Source organism: Camelus ferus, chromosome 26 (assembly GCF_009834535.1).
Source record: "Camelus ferus isolate YT-003-E chromosome 26, BCGSAC_Cfer_1.0, whole genome shotgun sequence".
Classification (NCBI taxonomy): domain Eukaryota; kingdom Metazoa; phylum Chordata; class Mammalia; order Artiodactyla; family Camelidae; genus Camelus; species Camelus ferus.
The window spans coordinates 23,378,018-23,398,007 of NC_045721.1; the positions used below are offsets into that span (position 1 = coordinate 23,378,018).

A 19,990-nucleotide genomic window follows, 5' to 3' on the forward strand; every position below is an offset into this window, starting at 1 on the left:
GTATATGCTTCCCTGAACATAGAGTTTGGGGTTGACAACTTTTTCCCCAACACACTGGAAAGTATGTTCCCTTGTCTTTTGGATTGCATAGAATCTGATGAGAATCTGGGATCTCATCTTTGTTCTTTTACAGGAAGTGTTTCTTTTCTCTCTCTCTGGTCATTTTTAATATTTTCTTTTTATCATCTGTTTTCAACAATTTGATTGTATGCCTTGGTATAGTTTTCTTTGTGTTTGTATATCTTGAGGCTTGTTTTGGGGGATCAGTGGATTTAGAAATTTTATTAAATTTGGGCAAATTTTAGCCATTATTTCTTCAAAATGTTTTTACTGTCTCACGACTCTTTTTCCTTCTCAGACTCCAGTTACACGTGCTTTAAACTGTCACAGAAGTCACTGAGATTCTGATCTTTTTCTTTTTTTAAGTCTCTCTGTACTTTAGTTTTCATGGTTTCTATAGCTATGTTTTCAGTTCTTCATTTCTTCATAATAGACTGGGCTATTAGGCCCATTGTTAAAGATATAATGCTGTTTAGTCCTAGAAGTTCCATTTGTCCCTTTTAAATCCTTCAGCATATTAATAATTGGTGTCATAAATTTTAATTTGCTAACTCCATTGTCTCTGGCACTTATGACTTACACATCTGTTCTCTTTACTGATTTGCCTTCTGGTTTTCATTTTTAGGAATAACTTACTGAATGTCAGAAATTGTGAGTGTTTGCATTTTGTGTTTTTCACTAAGCGTATCAACGTCTGTTTTGGCAGGAAGCTAAGTTACTTGCAGATCAGGCTTCTGGGTTTCTGGGTTTTAAAATTTGTTAAGGCCTATTTGCAGTTGTTTTTATTTTAGGGCTATTTAAGCCCGTGCCAAGACATGACCTTCCAAGGTGTCTACTGATTGCCTTGAGTCTCAGTGAGGACTGTCTGCTATGGCTGGTTGAAACTCAAGAACTCTCTGCTCTTTGTTCACCGTTTGTCTTGCTGGCTATTATTCTATGTAGAATAGAGATTTAGAGCAAGATCCCTTTAGCTGATTTTCTGGGCTCCAGTCCTGCCACTTGTCATGGGCTTTTGGCCAAAGTATGTAACCCCTCTATCTTAGCCTATTTGGGCTGCTATAGCAAAATGTCACCAACATGGTAGTTTATAAGCAACAGAAATTTATTTCCCACAGTTCTGGGGTCTGGAAGTCTGAATCAAGGTGCCAGCATGGCTGTGTTCTGGTGAAGGCCACCTTCTGAGTTGTAGATCGCTGCCTTCTCACTGTGTCCTTGCATGGTGGAAGGGTGTGGGCAGCTCTGTGAGTCTCTTTCATAAGGGCATTAATCCCATTCATGAGGGCTTCACCTTCATGACCTCATCACCTAGCAAGGGCCTTACTTCCTAATACCATCACCTCGAGGGGTAGGATTTCAGCATATAAATTTGGGGGACACACAACCATTCTGACCACAGCACTCTCTGTGCTTAAGTGTCCTCATCTGTAAAAGTCACTGTGGTATCTACATCACAGGGTTGTTGTGGGGATTAAATGCAGTAAGACATGGGAAGTACTTAGAGTACACATGGCACATTGTGAGTACTCAGTTAGCTAATAGTTTGAAAACTATTATCAAAACTTTAATGCTCTATTATTGCATGTGTGTGTGTGTGTGTGTGTGTGTGTGTGTGTGTGTGTGTGTGCCTATATAGTGACTAATGTATGTATGTATTATACATATTGGTTATTGAAACCTCATGCGTGGAATCTGGGTTGGGAGTAGAAGGAGGTTATAAACTGCTAGTTTAGCTAATAAATAAAAATTGAATTTCAGATACATAACAAATAATTGTTTAGTATAAGTGTGTCTCAAATATTGCATGGGACTTACTTATAACAGAGAATAACTTGCTGTTTACCTACAATTAAAATTTACCTGGGCATCTTGTATTTTATCCGGCATCCCTCACCGTTATCCGTGAACAGAGGAAGGACACAAGCAGTCTTAACCCTCACATCAACCTAAACTCAGGCTTCAACAGTGGTTACATTAGATGACCTTTATTCAGTATTTCTCTCTGCTTCAATTTCCTCCTCTGTAAAATGGGGACAGCATTAGTGGTTACCACACAGGATGGCGTGTGGATTGAGAAAGGAGGAGCAGGCACCTCGAAGTGTCTCAACTCGCCCAGCAAGTACTCACATGAGGTTGCTGGCTGTCACGCTGATTGTTAGACCCAGGCCCTGTGATTGCTACCCTTCCTGTTTGTTGTCAGCGTTGTTTTTGATGGTTTTAGATCAGATACGATTTTCTGTTTCAAGAATCTGACTGACAGGTTAGCTAGGAAGAGCTAAACACTGGATGGATAATTAATTTGTAAAATTCTGTGCCGTGTGTGGTTGAAGTTATTTATCAGAGTATCAGCGGTTTAACAACATGCCGTACCAAAATTGCGTAATATTAACTGAGAAGAAAAAGGTCTATGTTTGGGAAGCAGTTGTAGTGCCTTCACTGTTTGGTACGTGGGAGGAATGGAATGTCCATTTTATCTGCAGGAGAAGTGCCAAGATTCTTGATAGAAGTTTTCAAATTACTTGAATAGCTTTTATTTTTAAGAAATCAAAGGGATTAAAATGAAGTTCAGCATTAGAGACTCAAAAGAACTGCACCAAGCAAAAAGAAACAAATATATATATTCTTTTAAAATTTAATTCAGAGTTGAGTATAATTGTCTAAATTTAGCTTGTATAGTGCGTAACATAAGCTGTGTGATGCCCAGAATGCTCCTTAGGGAGATGGCTTCATGTTGAACCTTTTTTCAAAAATAACAGAAGAAACATTTATAAAGTCTGTGTGTGAGTTTGTGTTTTAACTCCAGGCTTGTGTTACGCTTTTTTGCTGTTGATGCCGTGGGCTCGTTGAAAAAGAAGGCTGTTTACGTGAAGATAATCTTCACCATAAACTAAACTGCTCTGCTATTTTTGTTTTGAAACTGCTGATGCTGTTTTCAATCAGAGGCCCCCCAAAAAGGGCACAGTTTTTATAGGGTGCTTTTATTAATGAGAGAATATTGTCTCAGTGGAGAGTGACTGAGTGTTGTCTCTGTGTTCATGACGGGGACACCGTTCATCTCTGGAGAGCATATAGCACGTCCAATAACATAAAACAACAGCTCTTGGGGGTTGTTTGTGTTGAAATCACAAAGAGGAAGGAAGTGGTGATTAAATGACTTTTAGGTTTGCCTTTATCCATAGGGAAGATGTCGGTTCCTTGGGAACAGGGGTGAGATAGAACTAACTCTTCATTTCTAAATACTGTTTGGCTCCAGTCGCCCCGAGACAGGCCCAAGGCCATGACACGTCCCGGAGAGCGGCTCCTCCCTGCCTCAGCTCGTGTCTCCTTTATCCTCCCCACTTGGCGTGTCCACCTCTGGAGCCATGGGTCGCGTTCTGCTTTATGATTTAATGGTCTAAGTATTTTTAGATGTTGCTCTCCCAGTTTTCTTTATATTTACATCTGTTGCATTAACTGATATGGTGGTTTACATGTGTCCAAGGCTCCAGACACATTTTTTGAAAATTGGTGGGTCATGATAGCTGAAAGGGAAAAAAGAACTATGTTTACTCCCTGAATAATTCTGTGCTCTGGATGTGTGGGTTCACCTCCCACACCAAGTAATTCTGGCACTAACCACCTGGCATTAATACCATCTCCCACATTCGCCCAAGACTGCCTGCCCCATTATACATACCCCATCAATAAATATGTTTGGGGACAATTTTACAAATGCAGAAGAGTATTTACTTTATTGTATTTCAATGACTGAGCCTATCTCTCTTTATTTAACCTGAAGTCCTACCAGTGGGGTCATGCTTTTCAGAAGATTGCTTTAGAACAGCCCCTCTGCTTCTAAGGACTCCTGGCTTCTTGAAGCATGAGCTAACGAGGTTTCATTAGGAGATTTAGCTTTCAAAATATTTTGACCGAGATAGGTGATCTGAGGAATATAAAAATGTTCTTTTTTGTTTATGAAATTGTTCTAAATGCAGAAAAAAAAATCACTGGTGTTCCAAAATTGAAGCCCACTGTTGTGTTTCATGTCACAGAGCTGTCATCTTTCATTTCTGTGGGCATTTCTGGGAAGTCTGTTGCTTTGAAATTTTGGTTTATTTCTTTTACTTAATCACAGCTCTGAAACTATTGAGAGCGCATGTATGTTTATTTATTCCACATAAGCCTTCAACTTCCAGCATGAGGTGGCTCCACCCACGACTTCCTTCTGCATCGGTCACCTGTTAAAGTAACTGCTCCCAGGAAACCGAAGTTGTAGAGATGAAAGGTATTGCCAGACAACTCCATCCACCCACATTAAACACGGACATAGCTAACTAATAATAATTACAGTTTCCCTTAGAGCTTCTATCTCAGGGTCTTTGCAGGCTCTGGGATTGTCATGGAGCTGGACCAACGTCTCGCCAGAGCATCTGAAAGAGGCTTTTAGCAGAAAGATTTGGGGGGAGTGAAAATGCACTACAGGGGGCTGATGTCGGGTCCCCAAGGAGAACATTGTTGAGTGGCATCGCATGTTACTAGACATTCCCTGAATACTGCTGTCAACCCAGGAGGGAAACTGACACTAACTGAGTGTCAATTACGTGCTGGGAGTTTCACACGTGTGGTCGCATGCACTCTTCACGTTAACCCTGGAAGATACGTATCAGTAGCTCTGTTGGACGGTTTACATATTTTTATTCCATCTTATATGAGTCCTATACACATTAGGTAGTGGAGTGGGATCTGGACTCAGCTTTCTTGGTCTTCAAGGTCTGTGTTCAGTTACTACACGACCTGGGTCCTCTGCTGTTCACCCCAGAAACAGGGTTCCTGCTTATTCCACTTCTGGTGCCTGGATGACTGCTGGCGAGAAACCAAGTACTGGAGAAAGGCAGCCAACCCGGGCAGACTTCCTGTATGAGCTGTCTCAGGCCTGCGGGATTCGGGTTGTCATGTCTGCTGACTGTTTTGGGAAATACGGTGTATACTCCAAAACGTAATTGCAAAATCCCACTCTAAAAGACAAAACAAAATAAAAGATAAGAAACCTAGTGGAGCAAGCAAGATGATAGGTCATGATCAGATCTGATATGTTCTGTAGAGTAAAATCTGTCCCATTCTACTCTTCCATTAAACAACTGGGTTTCCAAAAGGTGTTAAACTCATTGCAACCCCAAATTGGGCCACATTGAACTTTTCTTGGGGGTTCCTTAATGCTTTAGTTATTTCATGTTTTTCACAGTTTATGGAATATTTAATCTTCTTTGTAGCCTTAATTTTTTTTTTTCACTGGGAACAATGGTCCTTGACTTTTTGGTGGAATAAGACATAGACTTCCTTGGAGAATCTGATTAAAATATCAAAATTGTCCAGTCCACATATGAACAAAATTTTGTTTTCAATCTTTGGCAGTTTACAGGTTTTGGAAGGTGTCCGTGAACTCATGGAATGAAGATTAAAGTCTACTCCATTGCCTGACTAGTTAACCACATGAATTTATAATCTACTCGAGCATTTCTTTCTTTCTTTCTTTCTTTCTTTCTTTCTTTCTTTCTTTCTTTCTTTCTTTCTTTCTTTCTTTTTTTTAAGAAAAGGAATTAGTCATGGTTGTGTATTGTTAAGTGTTCTTTTTAAAGGATGGTTTTAATTTAACTATGTTTATGATATAAACTTAGCACAAAGTCTGAATGGAATCTGTGCCTGCATATCTTAGGTGATTTGCAGTTTGTGTTTAATCTTAAAATTTTTTTCTAATGCATAGTTTTGCTATCTCATTGCATTTGCAGGGTAATTTATCTTTTCCAACCCTTGCTTTAGCAATGCCGCAGAATCACTTTTACATAAACCAACTAGTACATCTCAACTAGGAAAGAGACACTCATCTCAGAATTACCAATAATTTCCCATTTATCCGTGCCTTACATTACCATCTTCTCCCAGGATACTCAAGTGGCCCTTAAGAAGAACCTTCTTAGGGATATTTATGGAGAGTGATGATTTTTGATGTAGTAGCCATGAAATATTTTTAGGCATTTCATGATAAACTATCAAAGCTGGTTTGCTGTCGAATTGTGCCGTGCAGCTGAATATATTTTAATTAAGCATGAATAACCATGAGGAACTGCAGAAGGGAAGGCTGACTGAAAAGAAAAGCCAATTGTTCAAGCATAAAAGGTACATACTATTGGTCCATCCTGCCTCTGTTTTATTCAGGTAACATGTTTTGAACCTCATCGTTTACAACAGCTCAACCCAGGACCCTCATTCCAAATAGCAGAAATCTTTCCAAGAAACTCCTTTTCTCAACTTTTCATACTTTGTTCCTTGTCTTTGAAACAAATGCCTTTTGCAAAACTTTTCCGCTCTGCATTTTAGCGATAACTGGTGACAACAAACCTGTCCCAAGGTTATGACCCCTCCTGGCGAATCCTTACTACCTTTGCTGTTTTGGCTAACTGTGGGACAGGGCTCAACCACCCTTCCCTACGCCTTCGCCTGGACACGTGAAGGAATTCCGGAGAGCTCTCCATTATAGGGAACCTCCCAGGTAACAGCAAGGTTCTAGGCTGAACTGGATCTCTGCTCAGCCACTCTTAACAGCTCATCGTCCCTAACTAACTAGTCAGTAACCATAGCCAGTACAACACAGGCTGAGGAATGTGCTGATTCAAAGTGGGAGTTCTTGGAATTTGAGAGTAAAGGAGAGAATGTGTGTTTGGTAGTAATGAACAGTCACGGCCTCATCTATAGACTATATCTTGTTACCAAAAATGAAAACTTTGGGCTAATTCTTCTTTATTTACCCTTGTGTACTGTTCAGTAGAAGCCTGCCCAAAAGTCTCAGGCAAACTTCACCGATGCTTTTAGTTAAGGATGAGTTTTGTTGATGATTGAAAAATAAAAAGACCTGCTGTTTCTAAGTTAGAAACATTTTGGTGAAAGTGTCGACTGTTCTTTAAGCTTATTCTGACCCATCAATCACTATTTTGCCTGAGGATCTCACGCTAACACGAAGGTGAGATCCTGGGTTTAAGGAAGTGGAGTGAGGATCACGCAGACATCATAAGTAACTTTTATGATACACATAATTTTCAGAAGGTCCTCAGCAGAAAGCCATTACATTTAATTAGACTGCCGGAGACCTCGTTCTTACAAGACAGATCACTAGAAGGATTGAGTTTTTAAAATAAGTGGTGGGCAACAGTCCTCAGCAGATAGTTTAATTAACTATACATTTATTTTTAGATATACTAAAAGTCCTAACTGTAAAAGGTAATTCTTCCACTTTCCCTAGTTTTAGATCAGTTTATTAGTGTGCTTAATTTTGTTTCAAAATCTGAGACTATAAAGTCAACCAATATGAAAAAGGTCTTTGCCTTATTATTCTAAGATATTTTATGAAATAATAGCAAATACTAACACCTCAAGTAAAAATGAACAAAGGATATAAACAGACAATTAAGAAAAGAATGGGCGTAAACATGAAGTAATTCTTTCTGATTAATATTCAAAGACACACAAGATTAAAAAAATGATGTACTGGCACTTAGCAAGTTGCTGATGACTCAAAAACACACATTTCTATATATTTCATGTATTGCGCTATAAACTTTTTTTTTAATGAAGAAACATGGTATGCAGCTTTCTTAGTAAACTCTAGGAAGCCAAGTTAAGAACCTTTCAGTCAAGAACTGTAGGTTAAGGAAATGCTATCTTTCATTACAAGCATTCTGTTAACTCTCGCTAAGCTTTCTTCCTTACGGAAATGGTGAACAATAATTTAAGACATTTTTTCAGAATTTGTCCACATCAGCCTTTTTTGTTAACTATAGGAGCTATGCCTGTACCTACTCAATATACACTGTTTCTTCAGAAACTATTACAATATTATCTCCTTTTTTCCCTATTTAAAGATTTTTCTTCTTGATTCTGTTTTTTCTTCCTAAAGCTTTTTCCATATGTAACTCAACAGCCGCTCCCAGAACCAGTTCCATTACCTAAGCAAAACTCTACCTTTCTTAAAAACTGACAAATTCCCAGCTTCCATCTTTATATTTGTCCATTGTTTTTAGAGAAAATTCATAGCTTGCACATGTGGCTATCATCGAGTTTGTCTGAAATACCCCTTTATTATAAAGTTTCTCTTTTTCTCTCATTCTGCTTTCCATTTTCAATGTCAGTGTTTAAAATTATGTATGCAAAATATGCCCCCATAAAGCTCTTCATTGTGGGAATATTATAAGTTAGAAAAGGAATTATTATAATTTACTTTTTTTATATGATGGGATTTATTACTAAAGCCGTTTTTTCAGTGAATGTTTAAAATGGATAATTGTTTTGAGTTTCATGAGACAGGGAACTTGGGAAGAAAGGATCCAGTTATTTAAAAAATTACAGTAACAGTATATAATTACAGTAAGAGTGTATAATTCTATACAGATTACCCACTTGTAAGGCAACTTAACTTTGCTGTCTCTCTGTATCATGTTCTTTAGAAAGCTCTCCTCTCCCTGAGTTGAGATTTCTCGAACCATTTGGTATTATTTTTCCAGTTTTTTTTTCCCCTGTGTTTTTTGTACCAACGCATTCCTCCCACATATTAGTTTTTCACTCTAATATTGTTAGATATAAAGTATAATATAACATTAACTCTAATATAATATTAAGAGCTCACAGTTTTTAACCTGTTTACCCTGAATTACATTATGGGCCCTCCCCCTCCCCCACTGTATAAATTTTGTATCAAGGGGGGATGAATGGAAGAGGATCATCTGTTCGGCAGGTTTTTAATAGCGGCCCACACTACTGTGATGGCACACAGGGCCAGACTGGGTTTCTTTGTTCCTGTTGAAATTACATGCCCCCTTCCTTCGGGAGGGAACCTTTTGCTGTCTCAAGCCCTGACAGTTCACCGTTTTGCTTATTTGTTGTTAGTGTTTCATTCCGTACAACATGCCATCAACAGCGGCCCCTAGCAGGCCCTGCAGTGCAGGCGACGCCGGCGCTAAGGGGAGGAGGTGGCTCTCCTGTAGACTAGTGATATTTACCAGGAGAAACAGACCTTTATCTCTTTAGCAGGAATGCTTTTAGCAGGATGTCCTTGGCTGAAGGATTGCTTGCAGTAAGTAAACCCTGGGTCTGTGGATTTATGAGGCGGGAAACAGTCTGTCAACCACAAAACACTTTGGGGTATAAAATGAAGATGTTCATGACTTAAAAATTCCCTTCTATGTGAGCAATAACCTGTGAACCCCCTCTGCACTCGCCTGTCATTCTGGGCCAGCAAAGCCATGTCCAGTGTGGGAAGGAGCGACCTAAGGAGTCACCTGGGATGCCTCAGGCTTCTTTATCCGAGTCCCTTGATCACTCTTACCCTTGAAACTTGATCCTGTGTAAGAACTCTGATTTCGAGAGTCTGATTTGACAGTTTGCTAGTGTGGGCTGGTTTAGATTATTGCCTTTTCCCCATGATGTGTACACCCTCTGTCTAGGCTACCTTCCTGGCTTATTTTCTGTCTCAGGGCTGCTGTGATGTGATACAGAATGAGGGAAACCAAATAAAATACAAAATCACTCCCAGAATCAGGAACTGATGCTCAGGGATGCTGATTAATACGATCTGTGGCTTTTACAGGCTCCCATAACTTCTCTCTAAAATCCTAGACACAGGAAATAGACCACAGGATTTAAAAGGAAAACAAAATTGTGCCAGAAAAACGGGATAGTTTGGGTTTACCCCCAAAGCTGGTGGAATTAGGTAGCCTGTGTGTGTTACATCCTTGGAGCCACCCCTGGACTGTCTGTTTCGTGGCTGGGAGAGTCAGGGAGTGCACCGAGCAGAAAACGCGGCTTCTGCTTATCTGTGCTGATGTGAGTTGTAAACCCACTCTCCCCACTGTTTCCTGCAGCTCACAGGAAACAGGGAGGAAGTGGCAGGTGCCTTCCTTTCTTCTTTTTATTTACTCGCCAGCACTGGAGGGCTGAGAAAGTGGGTTATCAACCAAAGGAGGAAGGGAAAGAGAGGGCACCTGCCCCCTTGCCCAGCTTTAAATCAGGTTCACAGCTTTTATTATCACACAGCTTTCATCATTTTAAGTATTAAAATCAGACAGTTTTACATTACAACTTAAGGAGATTGTGGAATTTTTATGGTGTTAGAATAACCAGAGAAACATGGAATACCCAAATTTTCATCAAGGGGGTGGGGAAGCCTGTGGCATGCGGGAGCTGGCTCCTGCTGGCTTGTGAGGGTTGGTTGTTCGATATTCAGGAACTGTTTGTGAGCCTGAGGGTAAAGCATTAGTAGCTTGAAATTGGCCACAGTGGGAGTATTTACACCACGGAAATTGGTAAATACTACAAATCAGGACATTTTTCCCCCAGAAAGTCGATTTCCTAGCACACCACTGGATTATAACAAGCCACTCTGATGACTTCGAAAGTGTGGTAGGAGACGAAATAAGCATGCTTTTTATTATAGCCTGTGATTTATTCGTGTTTCATGTAATGGTTCTACTTGTTTCCTTCTCCTTCGGCTCACAAACATCTTTTTGTCGTTTTCATTGTTCCCTAAACACACTGTGGCTGCTTCTCATTAAATGTATTGTTTAACCTGTTTTATTTGAATCAGTGTTTCTCTCTCTCCGGTTGTCCCACCCAAATCCTATCAATTTTTAAGATTCACCGTGGACTCACCTCTGAAATCTTTCCCAGAGGACTCTATTTGATGTTGAATTTCTCTCTATTGCTCTTCCTCTCCTACCCGTGTTTCGTTGTGTAAACACACAGTGTAATGTGTTGCCTGGCTTTTACATTTGTGTCCTCGTGCTTCTTCTTCCTGCATCTATTCTGTGTGCTGATGGAAAGTGGGTATAATGGCCTTTAAAATCCCTGTATCATGTTAATTCCGTGTTCCTAGTTAGCATTATGTAAACTTCTATTACGTCAATAAGCATATTAATAAAATGTTCTCATGGATAGATATATATTAAAATACTCTATATTTAATTACTTCCACTATGGTGCTAATGGTAGATTGAGGGTCTTGGAAACTTCACCAGCAGATGGCCGTTAAGTATGTATAAGAAAGAGATCATCACAGTAAAAAATTAGAGGGTTCGTGTTAAACCTCATTCCCTTGTTTCCTTCCGTATCAGCACAGACAGAGCATCTCCTCTCTGAGCCTCTGTTTTTCTTATCTGTGAGCTGAATTTGACAGTATCTACCTTCCTAGATTGTTCGGATGATCAGATTAGATAATGTGTATGAACTCCTGTGTGATTTGTGCAAATGCGCTAGCTAGATGAGGACTATGAAAACATTCAGGTATTCTTAGCAGCTCCTGGTTTGTACTGAACTATAAAGCTAAATTCCCCTTTGGTGGTCAAGGAGCTTCCTTTCCCACTGGCACATAATCACTGCTGGCTATTAGCTAACTTACTATCTTTTCAGGCCCATCTTTTTGATAATAAAAGAACGTATATTTACAGCATTTCTTCAGTTACTATTTGTGAGTTATAATAAGACTCAATTAATTCGATGGTGAGATACCTTACTCCCTCTGTTTTGTTGTCTGCCTCTGGCAGCATATCGAGTTGCCTGTCAGGATAACACTGAGGATATACTGGTTCAGGAACCATTGGGAACACAAAGTCATTGTTTTAATTTTCTTTTGAAAGGGGTATTTAGGTTAGCAAAACCAACCAAGCTGGCTGACTCTTAAACACGCAAAACCCAATATAAGAGAAGCAGTCTCTTGTTTTCTGTGATTTACAGCAAATTTATGTGGATTGTTTTCACATAGTCTGTTTTTAGTTTATATGAAACAATGTTACAGTGATAATTCCATATATAAATACCCTTTTATTTATTTATTTATTTATTTAGTTAGTTAGTTAGTTAGTTAGTTAGTTAGTTTTGTTGAGCTAGTCTTCTTCCTTGGAAGACTGTTAAGTTTCCCCTTGTTGGAACTAACTGAAGCAGCTTTCCTGTGCAAACTCCTTTGTACAGGAAAGGCCTTTAAAATCCCTGCATCATGTTACAGGGTGTGGTACAAACCCCTTCTTCCTCAAAGTTTGTCTTCTTTAAATTAGGTATCTTTTCTTTTAAATAGTCTTTTTTTTTTTTAACCTTTGGAAAACTTGAGGATTTTCATTCCATCTTCGGTGATTTTAATTGATGTGCTCAGACCAAAGCTAGGGGAACGCTTAGCACCAGCCTTCTGAGCTCTGCAGGACCTTGGCGGTCATCTAATCGGTTCAGTCTTGCGGACGAGGATACAGAGGACACAGAGACCCAGAGAACCTGGGTGTGTTCGGGGTCGCGATCAGAAGTGGGTGGTCCCGCCCACAGACATGGCATCATTAGTGTGTTGGTGTTTGTGTGTGTTGGGGAGAAAGAATTTTCCTCTACCTTTCAAAGGTTCTTTCAGCCGGTCTGATAATTAAATAGACATAAGAGAGACTAACAGAAGAAAGTCAAATCTAATTTCCTATGTGAGAGAACCCCACAGAGACAGAAAGGTGAAATGAGGTATATATGCCACCCCAAATTGAGGAGTGGGGCGGGGGCCTGGGGCTTCCAAGGACAGGAGGGTCATTCACAGGATGATGAGAAGTCCAGGTGTTGGGTGATTATGTGTTTGCCCTGCCATACAGGTGAGCCACTCAGATAAGTTTTATCTGTGGTAAAAACTCTTATTTTGGGAAAGACCCTCAATTTAAGTTCTTCAGAATAGTTAAAGGAGGGGCAAAAGTTCCTCTTGAATGTACAGAATTTCTATTGCTTTTGGCTCAAAATAATCCTCTTGGTGAAGTAGCACTTTTGGGGAAGCTCGTTCCGAACCCCTTGGTGGGGAATGGAGTGGTGTCTGTGTCCAAATCATTTAGATTCCCTGGTTTGATTAAAATAGATTGCATGTTAAATATTATCACTAAATAAATGGAGTTTCAACTTATGATTTCATACATATGAAATTTATGGCCGAATAGTTATTTAATTAAAACACTCTTAGTTCTATATTTCCTTTTTCTATTCTCACATTCACTCTTAACATTCACATCTTCCTGTTGACATCATGAAGCCTTTACTGCTCAACAGTTTAGATCTTTGACTCCGAGGATGGGTCTGCCTGTGCATGAATAACTGCATAAATTTAGGATTCATGGACTCTCAGAGGGCATAGATAAAGATGCAGGTTCATTTGGACTATGTCTAGAAGGTGCCAGCTAAAACTTGGCGCTTGCCATCTGCCTTTACAGAGATGAAGTCCCTAGCCACTGAGGTTCCTGACCTTCAACACACCTTGAAAGGAGTTCAGGGTGGAGATCAGGAATGAGGCCCCCTGTGCTCTGGGAAATGCTGGCAGAACAGGCCTTTCAGAGAGTTAGATATTTTCAGGAGAAGATTTTATGAGCCCATATTCTTGCATCTTCTCATATCTAGGAAAGCACTAAAATCGTCACCAGTGGCACCTGCTCCTTGTGACTAGCAGCCAGCCTCTGCCTAAATGTGTGCTTGACTACAAACATTCAGCCCATAGCCAAGTGGTACATAGGTGAGGAAAACCAGAGGTCAGAGGCAGCAGGTGCTCTGCAAAACACACCAGGAGGACCAGACAGACAGCGAGGAAGCTACCACAGCGACCCAGAGGAGTCAGATCACCCTTGAAGTGCCTGTTGAGCCAGTCAGCTGTCAAGGCTGGGAAGCAAGTTGTGCCTATGACAGTTAAGGAGAAGTGCTGGCTATTTAACTGAAATCATCGTGGGTAATGTGTCCTTGTGGTAGGTGGTGGTTCTGCTATGGCTCTAAAGGCGATTTTACAGACTGACAAGATCTGGAAGATGATCTTTGCTTTCGATGATGCCCTAAATGCCCTTTACTTTGATCTGTTTCCATGGCTGAAAATGTTCCCTCCATCTGTAGGCGCGATTTCGCAACTTAATTTGGTTCTCATCAGAATGAGTTTCCCTCCAAGTCAACTGCAGCTGCTGTGCCTGGAGCCTTGAGAAGGAAAAGGTGTGTTTGATGGTCTCCCCAAGTCAGCAGCATCAAGTTGAACTCATTAGAATTACGAGGGAATGAATGAAGGAAAGATAAAACTGAATTTCAGAGGCGTCTGAGTCTGTGCTGGAGGTGGTGAAAAGCAGATCTGCAGGCTGAGAAGCCGTGCAAGGAACGGAGCTGGGTCTCTGAAGCACCATGGTTACGATCTACAAAAATAATGAGAAGAGAACAGAAGAATAAGAGCGCTGGAGTTTGAAGATCCCCCCACCCCGGCCAAGATTGGTTTTTATCTACTTGTCTGATCGAATGAAAATTTCCTGCGGTTTGCATGATCTTAACTAAATCAGTAACCAAAAGCAAATTATAAATGTCTCCTTCAGTGCTCACTGCTAAATTTTCAAGGATGTTTGTGCTCTCTCTCCCTCTCTCTAGACGTCACGGATCCTGTGTGTAACAGATCGCTGTGGACTAGCAAGCCTTCCTCCGCCCGACTGCGGAGCTGCAGTCAGAGCTCACCCATGACTTAGGCTCCTTATCCCTGAGGCAGGGGCCCGTTGCTTGAATTGCAATGCTTCTTGCATCCAGCTGTGGCCGTTGATTCCCTCATTGAATCTGATGGTGTTAAGCACAATAAGAGAGATGACTTAATGGGTCTTAAATGTTTACTGTTATTGAAACCATCCTGCAATTTTCATTACCAGCTAGACATCCCTGCTGAAATGTTACTCTTTCTCCTTCCCAAATGCTTCTTGTAAGCAAAGATACGAGGAAATGCAGTCCCCACCAGCTGTTCCAGGCTAATTTAGAGAGAAGTGAAGTGCTCATATTCAGCAACGCTCCACTAAATGCTCTCCTCTTCTTGATGATGAAAGGACAAAAGGGCGTTGCAGTTTCACAATTTAATGTAAGCCTGACAGCTGACATTTTTCTAACATTAGTATTCTTATGTAATATGAAGACCAGTTCTTTTTAGAAGATGATTCCTTAGTGGAAGAGGATATATATTGAAGGAGATCAAAGCACGCCATCCCCAAATATGCCACTTTGGCATAAGGATTATTTTGAGATGAAAGCAGTGGAGAAACAACAGACAGAAAATTCTCTGCCCTTTCATTTGCTGAACAGCAGGGCACACACTTCCCTTCATATGACCCCAAACCTTCTCTGCCTCTTGTACTAGGAAGGGCAGAATGAAATCAGCCCAGAGACTGCAAGGAGAGGAAGCTGTATAGCAGACCTCACTGAACAACCCTTGTCTTCTATTAGTGTTCCCTATACATTTACCTTCCCACAAATAATCACCCTTAAAAGTCTTCCCTCTTTTTCCTTTGTCTTGTCTCCACAGTTTATTTCTGTTTGTTAAAATGGTATATAAACTCCTGGGACTAACTGCTCTTTGGGGTCTCCAATTTTTTTTTTTTTTCTGTGAAGGCCTCCATATGCATATGGAATGAACCGTTTCTCCATTTAATCTTTTGTCATGTTAATTTGCAGGACCCCAGGGACAAAACATAATGGGTTAGTGGAAAAGTGTTTCCTCTCCTACAGTGCCCGTTTCTTTGAGTGAAATGAACCAGGAATGCCAAATTTTAATACTGATGTGCCTTCTGAAGAAGCTGGAAGTAAGTTCTTTGGTTACTTCTGGTGTATCTTAAAATAAGAAATTTTAGCAAATATTTAATAAGAATTGGCACAAAACGTAAGACAGGGAAAAAGAACTTAGGAGTAATGAAGTTAAAATATTAATTTTTCTTATGAATTATAGAAACTTTGCTGTCAGATCTTACCTTTTTTCAGTATGTTAATTTAATGCTCAAATTTATAGTAGTCAGCCATAAAGACTGAATGTTCGCCGTTTCAGGGTGACCAGTGTTGAGTGGCAGGGGGGTGATCTATGTTTGACTGTTCAGATTTCCTGCCTGAATGGACCTTTTAAGATGGTCTGAAGACTGAAGATTTTGAAATTCATTTTCAATTATAGCTGAAAAAAATTTCCTAAATTAGAAGGGTGTATACTTGAATATCCACTTTGCCTTTGGGGACTGAAGAAATTTTCCTCCACCCTTAATTACCCTTAATTAGGTTCTTTTGGCTGGTCTAAGAACTAAATTGACAAGTGACGGATTAGCAGGAGGAAAAACATTTAATTATGTACGTACGGGGGCTCCATTAGAATGTGAGTCCCCAGGACAAGTTAGACAGTTGGAGTTTATGCGCCACGTGAGAAGGAGGTGGGATGGACTCCAAGGGGAAGGATGGCAGTTCCCATGGAGATGGAAAAACATATGTTGTGTAAACATGTTTGCTGGGCAGTGCAAAGACAGTGGGACACAGAAAAGCCTTTCGGCTCCAGGCCCCGTCCAGCTCCCCACCCCACATCCAGCCCATATGTTTTGTAGGTGCCTCTAGTGACAGTGCTCTTCCTGGACCAAGCCCTTTGTCTAAAGTCTTTTAGGCAGTTAAGAGGGAGGTAAAAAGAAAGAATTCCTGAGTCTCCTGTTTCTTAAAAATAATCAGCCCAGAATAATCCTGATGCCAAAGAGACACATTTTGGGGTGATAAATTTTGCCCCTACATTGTCATCTTTGGAATTTTTTCCTAAAAAAATCTATTTTGTGTATATATATATATATATGTATATATATGCATGTGTTTATATTATATTTTGTGTATATATATATATGTATATATATGCATGTGAAAAAATTATTATGTATATATGTATGTGAGCGTATTTATGTGTATATACAAACATACACACATGTATTCAAATAGAATAGATGTATGTATATATAGAGATAGATGTATCTATACCTGTTTGATATATAATCTACATATATATCAAATATATATATACCTATATATATCAAATATGTGTATGTATATCAAATATACATATATATGCATATATACCTTGCTAGAAATCAAATACCTTTTATATTAGCCCAAATCTAAAAAGAGCTGGACCAGTGAGGCTGGACACTTTACTGAAAGCAGTTATTTTAATGTGAAGTTTTCTCTTTCTTTGTTTTCTTGATAATTGCTAACATCATCAGTTGCCTGCCATAAACTGACAGATGCATTTTATTGTGGGAGGGGGCAGATTAAGGACCATGGTTGTAAATAGTGTCTCTCATGACAAAGTAATGAAAGAATGAGTTTTTATTATAAATGATATTAAGTTTACTCATAAATGTGGTTGCCATCTTCCCAGGAATTAGATTTGTGGCTGCCATTGGAAACCTTAAGGTGATAGTTTGCTAATCTCCAGCCCCTCTAAACCCCTTTCTTTTATCCCATACACAAAATAGAGTAGAAATATCCTTTTTGCTTTGTTTCATGTTATAATGCCGTTGACTCTAATGACAGTGCCTGTCTAGACACACCTTAGAGACTGTGGAAGAGATTCCAGCATGAAAGGAAATGCAGGGTCCCATCCCTACAGTTTCTTCTCTCGGGTCCTCAATCTCAAGCCTCCCTGATCTTAAATATCTTGTATTTCAAAGAAATGTGATATTTCTATTCTATAATATTTTTCCAGTTTAGGTAAGAAGCAAATTCATTAAAAGAATCCAATGGTAGCTAGAAATTTTGTTCAGGATTTGAGTGTAGTTCTGCCCTGCGTGGTACTGGGAGTCCCTAGATTTTCCAGGTTCCGGACTGTTCACCCCCAAGTCCAGTCCCCTCTGTCCAGTGGTCAGTGTGCAGAAGACGCTGACCTGGCAGAAACCGGGGAATTTGTCATCTTCTTTCTCTGCCTCCAGTGGCGTCTCTCACAGCAGCTTCAGCTCCTGCCATTTAAGCCCATTGTGGATTCCCCCACTGACCCTGGACTCCAGGACACCACACCCTCCATCTGACTTAGGCACCACTCAGCCTCCTGCTCTTACTAATCCCAGTCGTGTCTCCCAGTCCTCTGGCTTCTCCGCGGTTCCATCATCTGTGCAACCTCTGCCCTGGATTGATGTCTCTCGTTTAAATGTTTAGAGTGGGTTTTGTTTTCCATGTTGAGCCCTGACCGATTCATGAAGCAAACGAGTTCTTTGAGGGCTGGAGTTAATCATCTGGAAATGAACATTTTCCGTAAATATGATCATTATCCCTGATGCACTGTTCAGATGAAGGATGTCACTCCAGGTAGGAGGATTTCTGGGTGATATACACAGACAAACAAAAGAACCAAAAATCTTGTCGAACTTCAACCTTTTTTCATTGGCAAATACTGAACTCCGCCTTGAAAGATAAATACCGTGGCAAGCTGCTTCATTGAAAGATTGTCTTTTGTATGTCTCCTCAGACTTCACTCTGCCCATCACCCCCTCCTGCCACCCGACCCCCACCCGAGAAGATAGGCATGTTCTTTCATGCTCATCCAACTGAGGGTTTTGCAAGGCAGGAAGCAGAAGTCGATAACACTTTTGAATTCTGTTCAGCAGTGATTCCGGGTCCATGACTGGGGGAAAATGAGGACCGGCGGTGGGTGAGAAGGCTTTTGAGGAACTGTAGAAAGCCTGGAGACTTGGAAGAGGGCAGGGAGCTCTGGATCTCAGAGGGAGATGGGACTCATCACTCCTGGGCACCTCCCCGGGCAGGGCGTGGGGCCTCAGAGGATTACTGTCTGGTGCATTTAGGAGGCATTTAAGAAAAAATGATATTCTAACTGTTAAAGGAAAAAATTATTCATGACATTTGTAAAAGGACAGTGAGACAGACTTTATTCAAGGGGGCACTTTCGTGATAGGCTTGGGGACCACTGCAGTGAAGTCTTACACTGGGAGGGAGATTGGGCTCAACTCCAGGACAGAGTGGACAAGTTGGGGTTCATAGCTGGGAACAGAGAGAGGGTCAGTGGATGGAAGATTCCTAATCAGGAGTAAGGGGGATTCTGAGTAAACTGACCTAACAGGATTCTTGCTGAAGGCAGACCAGGCTGATCAGACATCCCCTAGGGGAGTGGCCAGGGCAGAGTTCGGCAGGAAGGGAGGTGGGGAGGAACCTGATCAGATATCAAGGATGCCTTAACTGACTTAGCAGGATTCTTGTTAAAACTGAACAATGCAGAGATGAACATAGAAGCCTGAAAGTCAGTTGAAAAAGAGCTCAGAAGAGTCTGAGTAAAATTTGTTCCTCAAATTTTATGACTGGATTTTTGACTAATCAGTTTGACAGGTGAGATCTCAAGATCTCAGAAATATAAAGTTTGGAGTTATCTGGAGTCAAATTTTTATCATTATATTTGGCCTCATTTTGCCAAATAAATTCATACTGCTTTTTTACATACCAAGTTTTAACATTTCCAAGTTTCACGAGGTGAGTTAATTAATACATATCAGGGCATCCTGGACTGTAAATTCCCAGGATAGACTTAGATTCTTCAGTGAACTCCTGTCTTTTCTTAGGAGGTCTGAGAAATTTCTTAACTAGATTAGGCAAATCTGACCTAAAGTAAGATTTGAAGCTATAAGAGCAATGAGCTTGGTCATCATCACTAACTATGTTATAAAACATCAGGAGGGAACATCAGGCATTGCAAGGGATGTGTTTAAAAGGAAAGAGAGCACCGTGAATGTGCTGGAGGAGCAGGAGAAAGAACAGACCAAGGGGAGGAAGATGGCAACTTACAGGCCAGGAAGGAGGCTGATCAGAGTTGGACCAGGAGAGAAGGAGAGAGAAAGAGATGTTTAAGTTTGGCTATTAGGTATTGTGTGTTTCTGTTACTTTTTCTAAGGAGTTCTTAAGAGAAGCAATTTTAAGTTTTAGAGGCCTCTTCATAACAATTAAAAACGTAGTTCATTGAATATTTGGAATTTTTAAATCTTTTTTCCTAAAGCATCACAAAATGATTATTTTATTCATACCGCAAGTTCCGCTAGCATGGTCCCTAAAATTCAATAATGTCTGCGATGAAACCCTGCCAAAGTTTAAGAAGCTGGACAACAACCTGCAGGTA

At 40.4% G+C, this 19,990-nt stretch overlaps 1 protein-coding gene across 2 annotated transcripts in view; it reads left to right on the forward strand.

The window, feature by feature from the left end:
• Window positions 1-19,990, forward strand: part of GPM6A (glycoprotein M6A) — a 222,281-nt gene that overhangs the window by 43,109 nt on the left and 159,182 nt on the right. Inside the window, exon 1 of one of the 2 annotated variants that reach the window (XM_032468656.1) lies at window positions 15,605-15,662. The exons of the other annotated variant lie outside the window; for it this stretch is intronic. Coding sequence (XP_032324547.1) covers window positions 15,620-15,662 — 43 coding nt within the window. The 5' untranslated portion in view covers window positions 15,605-15,619. Of the gene's footprint in view, window positions 1-15,604; window positions 15,663-19,990 lie in introns of those variants that run through there. 2 annotated transcript variants of the gene reach the window in all.